At 38.0% G+C, this 14212-nt stretch overlaps 1 protein-coding gene across 1 annotated transcript in view; it reads left to right on the top strand.

Annotated features, from left to right (window-relative positions):
• The first annotated feature begins 299 nt into the window (after positions 1-299).
• The window catches only part of LOC131036019 (uncharacterized), a 59019-nt gene continuing 45106 nt past the window's right edge, over positions 300-14212 (top strand). The window contains exon 1 of the mRNA XM_057967814.2: positions 300-615. Within this exon, the coding sequence (XP_057823797.2) occupies positions 466-615 (150 nt within the window). The 5' untranslated portion in view covers positions 300-465. The remainder of the gene's footprint in view (positions 616-14212) is intronic.

Here is a 14212-nt window from a genome sequence, read left to right on the forward strand (position 1 = left end):
TGAATTTATAATAACTTATCTACATGGAAGGTCTTAAGTTCAAATCTCAAAAACATGATTTAATATTAAAAAAAAAAATACTGAATTTAATTACAAATAAATAATAATAATTTTTTTTTATATTCGAAAATTGGTTCTTAAAAAATACCAAATTGATAGATGAGACTAAATGCAAACTCCACAAAATGCTGCTTCTAGTAAACGAGGGAATCTTCTCAATCCTACCCACGATTAGTCGGTCAGATTAAAATAAAAGGAAATGAATTTTTAAAAGTTTGCAAATATGATGTAATTATTAACCAGTTTGTGACCAAAAAGGTAATTTTAAAAAGTAAGTAAAATGGTGTTCATGTTTTGCCTTTGAAAGCTTACCAAATTTTTAGCAGTGAGCTCTATTTTGAATGATATTATCATATACATTGTGGGATACATATACAACCAGTAGTAGAAGCAGATTAGAGGGCAATGGATATTGATGAAGATCCCTTAAACCACCAAAATCAAATGGAAAACAATCCCTTAAACCAACAAAATCAAATGGAAAACATTCAGTCGCTGCTTGCATTAGCCAGACAGAAGATCAACGAAGGAAGTCCATCTCAAGCATTACAAGCTGTAAGTCTCTCTTCACACCCAACTAGCCCTTTGGGCTCTCTAGGTAGTCAAATTCACGCCAAGATTGTTTTTATGTTCAGCTCGTTAGATGTATGTATTGGCTGTCAAATTTTTATTTTATATAGTCAAAGTCACGCCAAAATTGTTAGGAGTATTATAATCTAGAGGTTTCCTGTGCAATTTTTTCCTATAGAGTCATTTGGCAATGTTGTTATTGGATATAAATGTATCTTTCTGCTATGTTTAGCTCTGGAGATAGTAAAATGAAAATGGTTTTCGATTCCCTGTGTTTGGCCCTTGAAACAACTTAAACATGTACTATTTGGAAGTACAAGACTTAATTCCATTATTGGTATTCATCAAGTAGTATAAATTCAAGGGATTTCTCAACCCCTCACATGACTTCTTCAAGAGCTTGTTTGTTTTAGGTCTTCTTCATCGAGGCCAGCTGCATAGTTCATTATTATTGTCTTTATGGTAATCTTGTACAGCACTTCTGGCGGTAAGTGTAAGATTGGATTGATATGGGCTTTTTATGATTTTATTCATAATCACTATTGGGTATCTCAAAACTATTTTTCAGAAAAACTCATAGTTGCTAGGAAAATCGTGTTCATGCCAATGGATTGGGACCCTGTTCTAGTATCCATATCCGCATCTCCTGATGATTGCAATCTAATATAGCTGTACCCTTATTCATATGCTCCCCTACCCTATTTCAGAACAAACCTGTATCTCACGTTTCCTATTGACTGTATATTTCATTGTTTGGTTTTTAATTTTGAGTTAGTGTAGTGCAGGGATCAAGTAGTAACCTGATTTCAATGTTCAGATGTGGAAAATTCTCCAGCAGAGGAACATATTCTGCTTATTGCTGGATGCCAGTTTATTCCGGTGATGTGAGGCTTATTGCTAATCACAATTGAAGTGAACAGAACCCTATGAATGTCAAAAGTGCAATAGTTGTACCTGTGCATACTTGTAGTAAATTATCTGATGCATTAGTACCGAATTTTTCTTTAGCCTAGAGCATATGGGAATCGACCATTATATTATTCATTTTGAAATGAGTGGAGAAGCCAGGAGGATTAGTCATACTTTCTGCTTTAGTCTAGGTTTATGAGATAGGAATTGCTATTTCAAACCCCCTCTTATAGTAAATATTGCATAGATTTCATATAGGCAACAGTACTATAATTATATTTTCTAGTATGATTGATATTTTGAGTACCGTTTTCACATATTGCAAGGTTGATCTTGGAATAGTGGGTGCATCTGTATAGATTTTGTGATGACAATAAAACTTTATATGGAAAATGATCAGATTTCAGGTAATTAATTCTCTTGATTATGCTGTTATTCCACCCTTAGCTGAATTGAACTTGATTATATAGTTCAGCAATAATGACAGCCTTCAGTCCCACAACAAGAGTGCACTGAGGTGTTATTACTACCTGTTTGGAAATGTCAACATGAATATCATGAGGTGATTCAACTTTAGTTTCACATTACCAAGGCCAAATGCATTTTCCTCTTATTTCTCTTGTTAATAAATAGCATATAAGTTTTTAACATGTGGTCATGATATTTTTGGAGGGTATGTGAGGAAGCAAATAACTTCACAACCATATAGAATTTCTTCCATTCCTCGGTAAGACTCACATTAGGTGCCAATAGTACCAAGTTAGAAACATCAACATGAATATTGTGAAGTGGTTCAAATTAAGGGTTATATCACCAAGTTTGAATATATATTCCTCTTATTTCTCTTATTTATAAATGTCATCTGACATATCAATATGCCCATGATATTTTTGGTGGGGATGTGAGGAAGTAGTTATTCTACAACCATATAGAGTTATAAACCATCAAAGAATCCAAATAACAAAAAAAATATTGCCCTTTTCATTGCAATGTGTTTGGAATCAGAGGAGTACTATAGTAGACTAGGCAAATTGTGGAGCAAGGAGTGGGATGAAACCTAGAAAGTCTTGTATTGTTGGGAAATATTCTAAAGAAATCTTCTGTTGCAGTAATGCTTCCTCAGGCATTGATAGATTTAATTATTTCACTAATGAAATAAAGAATATACACAGTTTGGAAAGACTTCTTGATAAGAAAGAGGAAAGTCCTGTCCAAAGAAAAGCAATCAACAATATCCTGTTGAATAGTGAGGAGTGAGAGAAGGAATAAAAGACAGTGGTAAAATTGTCTAGAGTTGCAAAACATTTGCCAATCCTTTAAAGTGAAGATTTGGACAAAGAGGAGAATGGGCAGTTCAGAATGATGCAAGAGGAGTTGAAAATTGCAGATGTTATACATTGTAGTTAGAAAGGTTGTGAAGGAAGATAATCAAATGCTGCCGATTTCAATCCATACTGGTTGCCAATTAAACAAGGAAGAGGGTGAGGAAAGATTAAAATTTATGGTAGTTGAGATCAAGTTTGGTGAAATATGAATGAAGGAGAAGGCATGAGGCAGTGCACTGGTTCAAATCAAACTCAAGGAGAATAACAGCTGGAATGAGAACATAACCTTGTGTTTATGAGCCTCTTCAAAACTATTACCATTTTAAATGCACTATAGTCCGTGTAAAATCAGATTAAAGAATCTCTAGATGCTATTTTTATTATACTAGGTTTTGACTGAATCTCAATTCGTTTAGGGGCTGAAACTACTAGATCAAATCTGCCAATGTCAAGTTAACATGTTGACTGGGACATCAACCACAGTTTTTTTTGTAAATTTTATTTTCCAGCCTGCATGCTTTGAAAAGCATGATAGATATGGTGAATGACATAGTTAGGAAACTTGCATGGAAAATCGCTCAGACTTGGCACGACTCATAAGTCCAAAATGAAACCATGACAAGTCTACATGACTTGCGTGCTTAGTCTCTTCTGATTACTGACTAAGCCTCAACCAAGTCTTGTAAAAAGATTGTTGAGTCCTGCAAAAAACATTCTGAGTCCTTGGCATATATTATTTTGAGGGCGGTATGACATATTTAATATTTGAATTATGACAAATTGATGATTAAAATAGATTTATGTGTTCTCTGAATGCATTAGTTTCAGTTTTTTTGTGTAATTATGTTTCTTTTTGTTTATTGAGTTTTGTCAAGTCCCAAATCCAAGTCAAAATTTTGGCCTTCTGAGTTCTCTCTGAGGTCCAAGTTTTCCAGCTGTGGTTAATGCTATAGTGTTAGTGCAGATGTGTTGGATTGGGATGTTGACCCTAGTCATGTTAATGATTGTGACGAAGATCATGTAGCAATTTTTTTTTTCAAATGTTCAAATTATCATTTTAGAGTCTTATGGCCCTATGATGTAGACTAGAGAAACTTGAGAATGGATGTCATCATAAAATCTTATTATCTTCTGATAAATGAAAATTTGAAGTTCTACGCATATTGGCAATTGAAATGTTTGTTTTATATCATATTTATATTCTATTTCTGTGATTTCACATAATTTTGTATGTTATGTATATTCAAACCTTTTTTAAATTACAAAATTTGGAAAACTATTCTCCTTTTCAACATTAAACTTTTTCAAACTTGCTACTATGGTTATGATGCATCATAATACGCATTATTCAAAAGAAGCATTCACATGTCAGTTAAGAGATGTGGGTGAGAATTCTCATTAGCCAAGTAACTAGGTGGTAGACGACAAAATAATCCTCTTGTTGCCTTATTTGTAGGATATTTCTTGGCATCTATATGCTAAGGAGACATTATGAATAAAAGGATTCTGATGTTCAGAAACTGAATGGATGTAAAAATTGAAAGGAAATAGAGTACTGATAAACTAAACAAGAGAAGTAATGCTAGATAGGTTCAAAAACACCACATATACCTTGGGGAACCCTTTCAAAGAAAAAGGCATCAACAAGCACAATGCCACTCAATATCTTATCAAATATATGGCTACAATATAGAGAGATTTCACTTGTGCTGATCCTATATCCTCAATCCCTTGGTTAGTCCTATTTGTATTTGCTTTGGAAACGTGTCATAAAACTATTATAAAACACAATGCCAAGAACTTGATTTATGGACAAGTGACAAACAATAAACCAGCAAATGATTTTCAATACCATGGGCCTAAAACCATGAGCCCAGACCTTGGTCAATAGTCCACTAGCCAGGCTGATATGCCCAATCTCATGAATGAATGGAACTCCGTGAGATTCCTTTATCCCTACAATCAAGGAGTCCACCTAGTCAAACCAAGTGCTTTAATTTGGTGCAATAATTCCTCTTATAAGATACTCTTACATACATCAATCAAAGATGCTCCATCAACGCCTTATTGTAACCCTCAAGTAAATGTTTCCAATGCAACTCCCTTTAGGCATCATAAAAGATAATCCAACTGGTGGGATCAACCTTACAAGAAGAATTTCGAGATCTCTTTCTGATGTGGTGCCCAAATCCGTGAGAACCTAATATTACAATAGTATTAAAATATTACTTTGCAGTGTGTACAACACACCTTCCTAACAATCTCCTACTTGTTTTATACATTGCAGAAGGGGGTAAACAAACAAACATTCAATTAGCAGCTGGGGACAACAATACACATAAAGATATCACTCCATTGTATCTTTCATATTCAGAAAACCACTTCTTATCAGCCACACATCATCACATCCATGAGCATTTGAGGATGCCATGTACGAATCTCCAACTTCTTTATCAGAGGAATTTGAATGTAAGGAAGTGTCATATCCCGTGCCAGTGTTTGATGTCACAACCTTTGCAAATAAATGTTGCAGTCTTAAAACTCAAATCATAGCCTTCATAGCTATTAAACAAGGGCCGACTGAGATTAAAGAGTAAATTCTGTTAAGGCCGACTTATTAAATTACTCTCCTATTAATAAATCCAAATATAAATAATTATCCAGTGGAAATTCGTTATTGGCTATCAGGCCGACTTCACTATGGGGGCCCAAGTTAATGCATACATGCATGAAAATCAGCGATCATCATTGAGCAGTGATTAACAAGTCAAAGATCAATATAATTTCCAAGGCAGCGATTAAGGGAATCATTGTGGTAACAAACAATTATGAAAAGGCATCACTAAAAGTCAGTTCTAAGGGGACACGATCCCTTATGAAAGGGCAGTTATTTCCAAAGGATGCATACCTTCATCGAAATGTTAAGATATATACAGGAGAGGACCACAATGGAAAAAGATCATTAAGTAAAAGAATAAAAACAAGTATCTATCGAAGAGATCAGACCTGATCTTAATAACAAATTAAGGCATGCAGCAGTTCGATCATATACTTTGATTTTGGTATGAGTTCTTGTGATATACATAGCATAACGAATCTTGTTTATGACTTGCTCACTGTTGATTTGCATACAGTTTAGAAATATGATACACACACACACATATACATATATATAGATATATATACATATGTATACACATATATAGATATACATATATATACATATATACACATATACACACACACACACACACACACACACACACACACATATATATATGCCATAATGTAGGACTCTTTGTATGTTTTGCTTAAATGTTATAATGAGCCATGATAGGGGTTTTGAGGGCTTACAAGGAGGGGAAACAGCGTTGGTATCCTCTTCTAAGTACACCACCTCATGGTGGTGACTGGGGGTCCCATGAGGCCAAGTGGGTACAAGGAGTGCTGCCCTTGGGCTTACAAGGGAAGGATTTCCAGGACACCCTATTATAAATGCATCCCAACCCTCTATCATGGTGGATCAATATGCTAAGGAATCCAATCATAGGAAGTGGAATAGGATGGCATGATGAAGGGAAACGGTTATAGGACGCCTCACTAGATACACCACCTCATATGGATGGAAAGGGCCACATTAGGCCAAGAGGGATGGTATATCCGCTCTTGGGCCTAAGGCAGAGGATCTCTAGGGCACCCTATCAAGTCACCTTATCCTAGCCCCTCTATGGTTGAATTCCCCCAATAAGTTAGAGATTTCTTATGATTAATTTAATGTTCTTGTTGTCATTTTATGACACCCTTGGTCCATTAGTAAGAACTGATCAGAGATATGTTCCATGGACCAGCGCTGCCCCAGTTGATCAAAGAGAGAAGCAGTAGAATTAGGAAGTGTGAAGTGTTGTCTTGTTTGGAGGAAGTTCCTTCCTTAGCTTCTCTTTCCTCTTCCTCGGAACTTCGGAACCCTGAGGTTCCGAAGTTCCTTCCCTTTGCCTTCTCTCTTCTTTTCTCGGAACTCCGGAACCCCGAGGTTCCGAAGTTCCTTTCTTCTGCTTCCTTTTCTTCCCTTCCTTGGAACTCCGGAACCTCGAGGTTCCGAAATTCCTTTCCTTTGTCGCTTTCTTCCCTTCCTCGGAACTCCAGAACCCCAAGGTTTCGAAGTTCCTTTCCCTTGCCCTTTTCTTTTCTCGGAGGTTCCGAAGTTCCTTCCCTTGGTCTCCTTCCTCTTTCTCGGAACTTCGGGACCCCGTGGTTCCAAAGTTCCCTCGCCTTTTTGTTCCGAAGTTCCTTTGCTAGGCCTCCTCTCCTCTCCCTAGAATCCCAAAGTTCCGAGATCCCTTCCTTAGTCTTCCCCACTTCGGGAACCCGAGTTTCCGAAGTCTTTTGACTTCCTTTCGGCTTGCAACACTTCTAGATGGTGTGATCGACACTTAAGGTTTTTAATGCTCCAACAACTTTTGCAACTAGTTTTTCTATATAAGGTTGTTATGCCTCATTGTAAAGGGTTCTCTCCCTCCTGGCTTGAGCTATTCTATGCTCTTTCCCTTCTCTTAAAGATTTGTATATTATTGCATTTCTGCAACTGTAAGTTTGGCTATTGGCCTTTGAATGAATTGAAATTACCATTCTTGCCTTACTTCAACTTATGAATGTTGTGTATTTGTCCTTACCTTCATTATAGGTGTATGTTGTGACTTTCTTTCAAATATATGCTGTGTTAACCTATTTCTGAGTGTGACTTGTGGGAAATCTTCTCCCCTTTGACATTTAGCAAATTCTAACCTTTATGCATGCATTGGGGTCATTCACACAACTAAAGTTTGTGCATCTCCTGGGTGTTTCAATTGATTCTTTGTGCCATTTCGGGTGGGGAGAGAAACATCTCTTATCTTGGTGCATCACTTCCTTTCATTTTAAGCGTTTCTCTCTTCCCTTTTCCTCTGCAAGTTGTTAGGATAGGCTTAGGAGTAAGATTTGAAGTGTTGAGTTGGTTCAACACCTGCACTTATATTGAGAAGGAAGTTGGCCTTTGTAATATTCCAGTAATTTTTTTTTTAGGCCAATAACAATTCATCCACAACAAATAACCCGTTAAGGTTAGAGAAATAATCCAAACTACTGAAAGGGAACCCTTCCACCTTTTGTTCACCGAGAGCCCAGTCTGGGAGGGTGAGAGCATACGGTGTTCTGGGGATCGTTAGCAACAATAATCAAACTGAAATTACAATGCCTGGGCGGCAAGCCAGCCCCTTCTGCTTATCCAGCAGGATAGAAACCAAACTCTTGGCGGTAAACCGACCAAGGGAAAATGACAAGAAACTGAAATTCAATCACTCTACTGCGTATTTCAATTGGAGGACATTACATTAAGCTATCACTCTACCGCATATTTCAGCAGGAGGACCATTGTATTGAACTTATCACTCGACCACTTATTCAGTAGGAGGACTGAGTACCAAATCTGAATTACAAAACTTAGAAGGCGGCAAGCCAGCCTCTTCCACTTATGCAGTGGGAATTACAAATGAAAGCAGAAAGAAGGGATGATCAGTACTACTGAAACAACCTTACAACATAGAGATGAGATGAGAAGAATAATTGCAGATTTCTACAACAAGACTATAATTTTCTGTTACACTGATCTGCAGGCTGAAAGTACAATTCAGCAGCCTATGGAAACATCAAAATATTCATAACTCCCTCATTTTTCACCCAAATCACATGAAATCAATCCCAATCCCCCAATATAACACTAACCACAACATCCAATCCAAAATACAACCCAAACAACCCACTATTCATTTGGCACACATCCCAATGCAAGTGCAAAAACCCACGCTATACCTGGGAAGTTCGATTTTATCTAATAAATTCATTGCTCATTTAAAAATGCTAAAAACTCACACATTGTATCGCTATGGCAAGGAAGGAAGGATGAGCCGGTACCCAGAATGATGGAGTCGCCTGGTTAAGAGGTGTGAGCAAAATATACTTTCAGCAGTCCCGCGACCAGCAACCAGAAACACACAAATCCAACATAGAACACTCCATAATTTGCAACTCATTCACCAATCAGCAATGGGAATACAAGGACACAGCTAGGTACTATCTTGCAAGTATGAAACTGAGACTTAGCTAGGAAGCCAACTTCGAAGCTCAGATTTTCAGTAGCCAAACCGGCAGCATAACGATGCAATTTTCAAAGATAGTGCAAATGGGAGCCCAAGCCTCATATTTATAACTTCATTCCTCAAATCCAAATGCCATTCCTCCAAATTCAACGCCTTGCATTTGAATTTCATTCCACTACAAGTGGACCCAAGTGTAGCGCCACTTTCTTCCTAAGTCAAGACTCACGCCAAAAAGGGGGAGGACCCACGTAAATCACTTGGCAAATAATGGAGATGCAACATGAAATGATGTTCTTCTAAAATATTTCGACATCCCATAGTACACATGAATTTCGCCACAACTTAGGATAAAATAGGCATTAATCCCAAAGTTAATAAATCAGTAACCAATAATTAGATTAATTAAATATTAACCTTAGGATAAGGAAATAATATTTAATTATGTCGCAAATGACTCCCGTACTGATTATTATCACAACCAGGATGAAACTGAGCCCGGACGACCACAAAACAGCTGCAGAATCAGAACCCTGTCTACTGCCAAAAATAGAACTGTGCCACACAGCCACTTACTAAAAACAGTAAGTCAAGAACTACTGCTCAGAAAAAACATGATCATCGCGTCCAGAGGCAAAACATGGAGAACTCAGTAGGACAGTGACACCAGAATGGCCATTCCCTGACTTACTAAAAATAGTAAGTCCTTGTTTCATCAATGCTGGACCCTCATTCTTCATTCCACCTAGCCTACGGGTCTCAGGAATAGGCTAATGGACCACTAGAAGGTCATTAGTGAGAAGGGGACATTACAGCCTTCTCCGGAGATTCAACCCCCTTGCGCAAGGTCCCACACTTTGGGGTTGTTTCCATGTTTCACGAGGTTGTTGAGTTGATAGCTCAGCAAGGGTGCAAGCTTTTGTGACAACAGTTCCCAACCCTAGTAGGATTTAAAGACAAAACTAGGGCATTTACAACAAAGGGACATTACAGGAGAGTATCATCTAATACCTTATTTGCCTTCTTTAGTCTGCAAATGTCTTGATTGTCCACAACTCCAACAGTTCACCTTGGACTCTTGGAGAGATTTAGACTACTTATCTCCAGTCTTGTTCTTGCCTTTAGTGAGAATCACATCTCACAAATAAGGCATCCTGTGCACCACTTTCCATGGACATCTACCTTATTTTGTTTAACAAGAAGGTTGCAACCACCTCTTCAAGCTTCAACTGAGCAGAGGTACTACTGATTTCCCTGAGTAAGTTATCCCATGAATTTGGAAAAGGAAATAATAAGGTAATGTACTTATCTTCCTCATCCATATATATTAATAGATGCTAACCAGCTTACCACAATGTTGAAAGCATTTAAATGCTTTGTCACCGAATCATCATCATTCATCCTTAAGGACTAAGTCTTTTGTTAAAAACATTTATTTCCTAGGGACTTTGTTTGATACAAAGACCTTATCTTCCCCTATAGCTTTTGAGCAAGTATCTTCTTGAGACATTCAGTACCACCAAATCTACAAGGTAAAGTTGGATTAAACTTCTTACCTTCCTATCAACTTCTGCCTAGTTATGTGCATATCCATTTCCAATGGTTTCCTTTTTTCCTGTAACAACAATCCATAGGTCTCCATTAACAAGGAGATGCTCCATCTTGAGCTATCATAACTTGAAGTTTTGTCCATTAAAATTTTCAATTGCCATCCGTCTAGAAGTGCTCCCCATTTCCTTGTGTACAAAGCCTGGATTCACCTGTGCAAATCTCCCAATAAAATGAATATTATTACAGGGCCAAAATGCCCTCCTCTAAGATTTTAGCAACCAAAGCTTTGATACCAAATGAAAGGAAATAGAGTGCAAATAAATTTAAACAAGAGTATTGCTTGATACATTCAAATCCACAATGCAAAAAAATAGACAAAGAATTCACATATATAATACTAGATATACCCTAGGAAACCCTTTTAGGAAAAAAATTCAGTGACAAATATATTACTCAATATATTGTCAAATAGATGATTACAGTATAGATATATTTCACTTATATTGATCATGTATCCTCAACCCTGTGATCATTTTGACAGCATGCTATGGAAACTTGCCACAAAACCATTGTAAACAATGCCACACACTTGATTTGCAGGCAAGGGACGAATTGGAAACCACCAAATGGTTTCCAATACCATGGGCCCAAAACTAACCCCGGTCAATATCCCTCCAGCCAAGTTCATGCACCCCACCTCATGAATGAATATGACATGCCTCCACCATAAGAAAGTTGCAGCATTATAAATCTCTAATATCTCTGCCTTTATCCTTGGCAAAGGAAATGACAATGGCAGTGATTTTTCAAAATGGTCTATTGGGACTAATTAAGAAGATGTTATTGGGCACCAGTTTCCAAACAGCATATAATTAAATTAAATCAACCATGTGAAGGCAGTGTTCAACTAAGAGGTGCAGCTCTTGCAAAGGCAATGATTTATGAAGAGGTGTGACTCCCTCCAAATTGAAGATATAAATGGGGAGACTTTTTTTTTGGAGAGGGGCATCAGGGAGAATTTCATTCAGGAATAAATCACTTCAGAAATTAATATTCAGAAATCAATTGACAATCAAATCAGCACCAATTGACAACCAATTCAATATATCAATTCAGAATATAAGTTCAGAATTACACTCAGCTATAAATATAATTCAGAAAATCAATTCAAGCAGCAACCATTTATAAAATATTTAAGTATTAATTCAAGATTGACTTTGTCAATCCATCAAGAAATATTAATCAGCAATAGTCTAGCAAATGCATCAAGTTTTTGGTTTTTAATTCTAGGTAGTATTTGCAAATTGGAAGGACGAAATCCCTTCTGGTTCACGAGAATTGGAATGTTGGGGACTTTTCATGCTCTTACTGAGTTTGGATCCAAATCTTGGTTGAGGAGGACAAAAACCCTCCAAGGTTGTCTAAGGGTTGGAAGGTGATCCTTTCATGCCCTTGACATACTAGGGACGGGGTCCTTGGTATTGTCACTGTTGAGTTAGGGACAAAACCCTCTAATTCAGCAGATTTGTAAAGTATTTCCAAAGAAATCATGATTTGATCAACTTTGGGTATTGTGCTATGTTTTATTGACCCAAATATTATAATAAATTCTTAATCTTTGATAAAATTGTTATCATATTTGGAGTAAATATTATTGTTTTAAAGAATACCCCACAAGGGGAGATTGCAATTGGTATCTGAGCCTTGATTTTGCCAGCCTGAGGATCAAAAAATAAGTGTTATCATAAAAAAATAAGTATATGTAGTTGAGCCAAAGAGCTCAAAGAGCCTTGGAAAGAGAAAGGAGAAAACTAGAAGCAATTCAAAGAATAAAATGGGTGATATCGAGGGAAATCAGGTAAATGAATTGAAAGCTTAATGGAGAGACAACAATGAACAGCACAATTGTTTCTTCAAGCAGTTCAAAACATGAATAACACAATCAGTGCTCTTAGGCCTAACCAAACCAATGGAAGAGATATTGATTCAAACCATTCCGAGAATAACAATAGGACTCAATTATGATCTTCACCTAGAGAGACAAGGCCTACATTCTTACCAAGAGAGGAGCAATCTTGAGAAGAAGAAGATGAACCCAACATGACATCAAATGACATTGATGAATGTGCGCAAACATATTCAAGAATTGATCCTAACTGTTGTCATTTTATGACACCCTTGGTCCATCAGTGAGAACCGATCAGAGATATGTTCCATGGACCAGCGCTGCCCAGTTGATCAAGGAGAAAAGCAATGAAATCATGGTTTGAAGTGTTGCCTTGTCGAAAGTTCCTTGGCCCTCTCTTTCTCTTCTTCGGAACTCCGGAACCCCAAGGTTCGGGGTTTCTTTGCCTTAGCCTCTTTCTTTCCTGCTCCGGAACTCCAAGATTCCGAAGTTCCCTTCCTTCCCTTAGCTTTTCTTCTGTTCTCCTCCCTCGGAACTCCGGAACCCCAGGTTCCGAAGTTCCTAGTTCCTCAACCCCGGAACTCCGAAACCCCCAGGTTCCCAAGTTCCTAGTTCCTCAATCTCGGAATTCCGGAACCCCCAGGTTCCCAAGTTCCTTGTCCAACTACGGTGACTCCGGTCCCCGAAGTTCCCCAACTACAATGACTCCGGTCCTCGAAGTTCCCCAACTACGGTGACTCCGGTCTCTGAAGTTCCCCTTCTCTCTTTAACCCTTTCCCTCTCTATCCCGAAACTCCGGAAGCCCGAGGTTCCGAAGTTCCTTTCCTAGCCCTCCTTTCTCCTATCCCGGAACCTCGGAACTCCGAGGTTCTGAAGTTCCTTGCTCCTTCTCTTGTCTTCCTCACTTTGAGAGTCCGGTCTCCGAAGTCTTCCAAGCCTACTTCCGACTTGCAACACTTCCGGATGGCGTGATCGACACTCCTTTTAATGCTCCGACAATTTTGGGGACTTGTACACTTTCTTTTGTGGAGCCACAAGGGTGCATTTAATGTTTTTGGCAGGATTTCCATCAAGAGAGGTACATGGCCATGCTTGGTCACTTGTGTCATGACTGCATACTCTGACTTTGGAAGGTCAGTCAATCCACCTTCTCAGGGTTTCCCTTTGTGGGTATGGCTAGGTTGCTTGCATGTACAAGTCAAGTGCATGCACTTCCCTGCACTTCTAGACTGACATGCAGGGGTCATGATCACCATTGTAACCCATTTTTCTATATAATGGCTTTTAAGCCTCATTGTAAAGGGTTCTCTCCTTGCTGCCTTGAGCTTTCTTATGCTCTTCTCTTCTCTTAAAGACTTGTAATTATTTTTGCATCTCTGCAACTGTAAGATTGGCTTTTGGCCTTATGATTAATTGAAAATCACTATTCTTGCCTCCTTCTAACCTATGTATGCTGTGTATGCTTTCTTACCTTCATTATAGGAGTATGTCTTGTGGCTTTTCTCTCCATCTATGCCATGTTAACTTGTTTTTCTGAGTGTGACTTGTGGAAATCCTCCTCCCCTCTTGGCATTTAGTGAATTCTAACCTTCATACATGCATTGGGGTCACTCGTACAACTGAAGTTGTGCATCTCCTCGGTGTTTTCAGTTGATTTTCTTGTGTCATTTCGGTGGGGAGAGAAACAATCTCTTCTTGGTGCATCACCTCCTTTCATTTCAAGCATTCTCTCTTTCCTTTACCTCTGCAAGTTGTTAGGGTAG

This window comes from Cryptomeria japonica, chromosome 3, assembly GCF_030272615.1.
Source record: "Cryptomeria japonica chromosome 3, Sugi_1.0, whole genome shotgun sequence".
In the NCBI taxonomy this organism is placed as follows: Eukaryota; Viridiplantae; Streptophyta; class Pinopsida; order Cupressales; family Cupressaceae; genus Cryptomeria; species Cryptomeria japonica.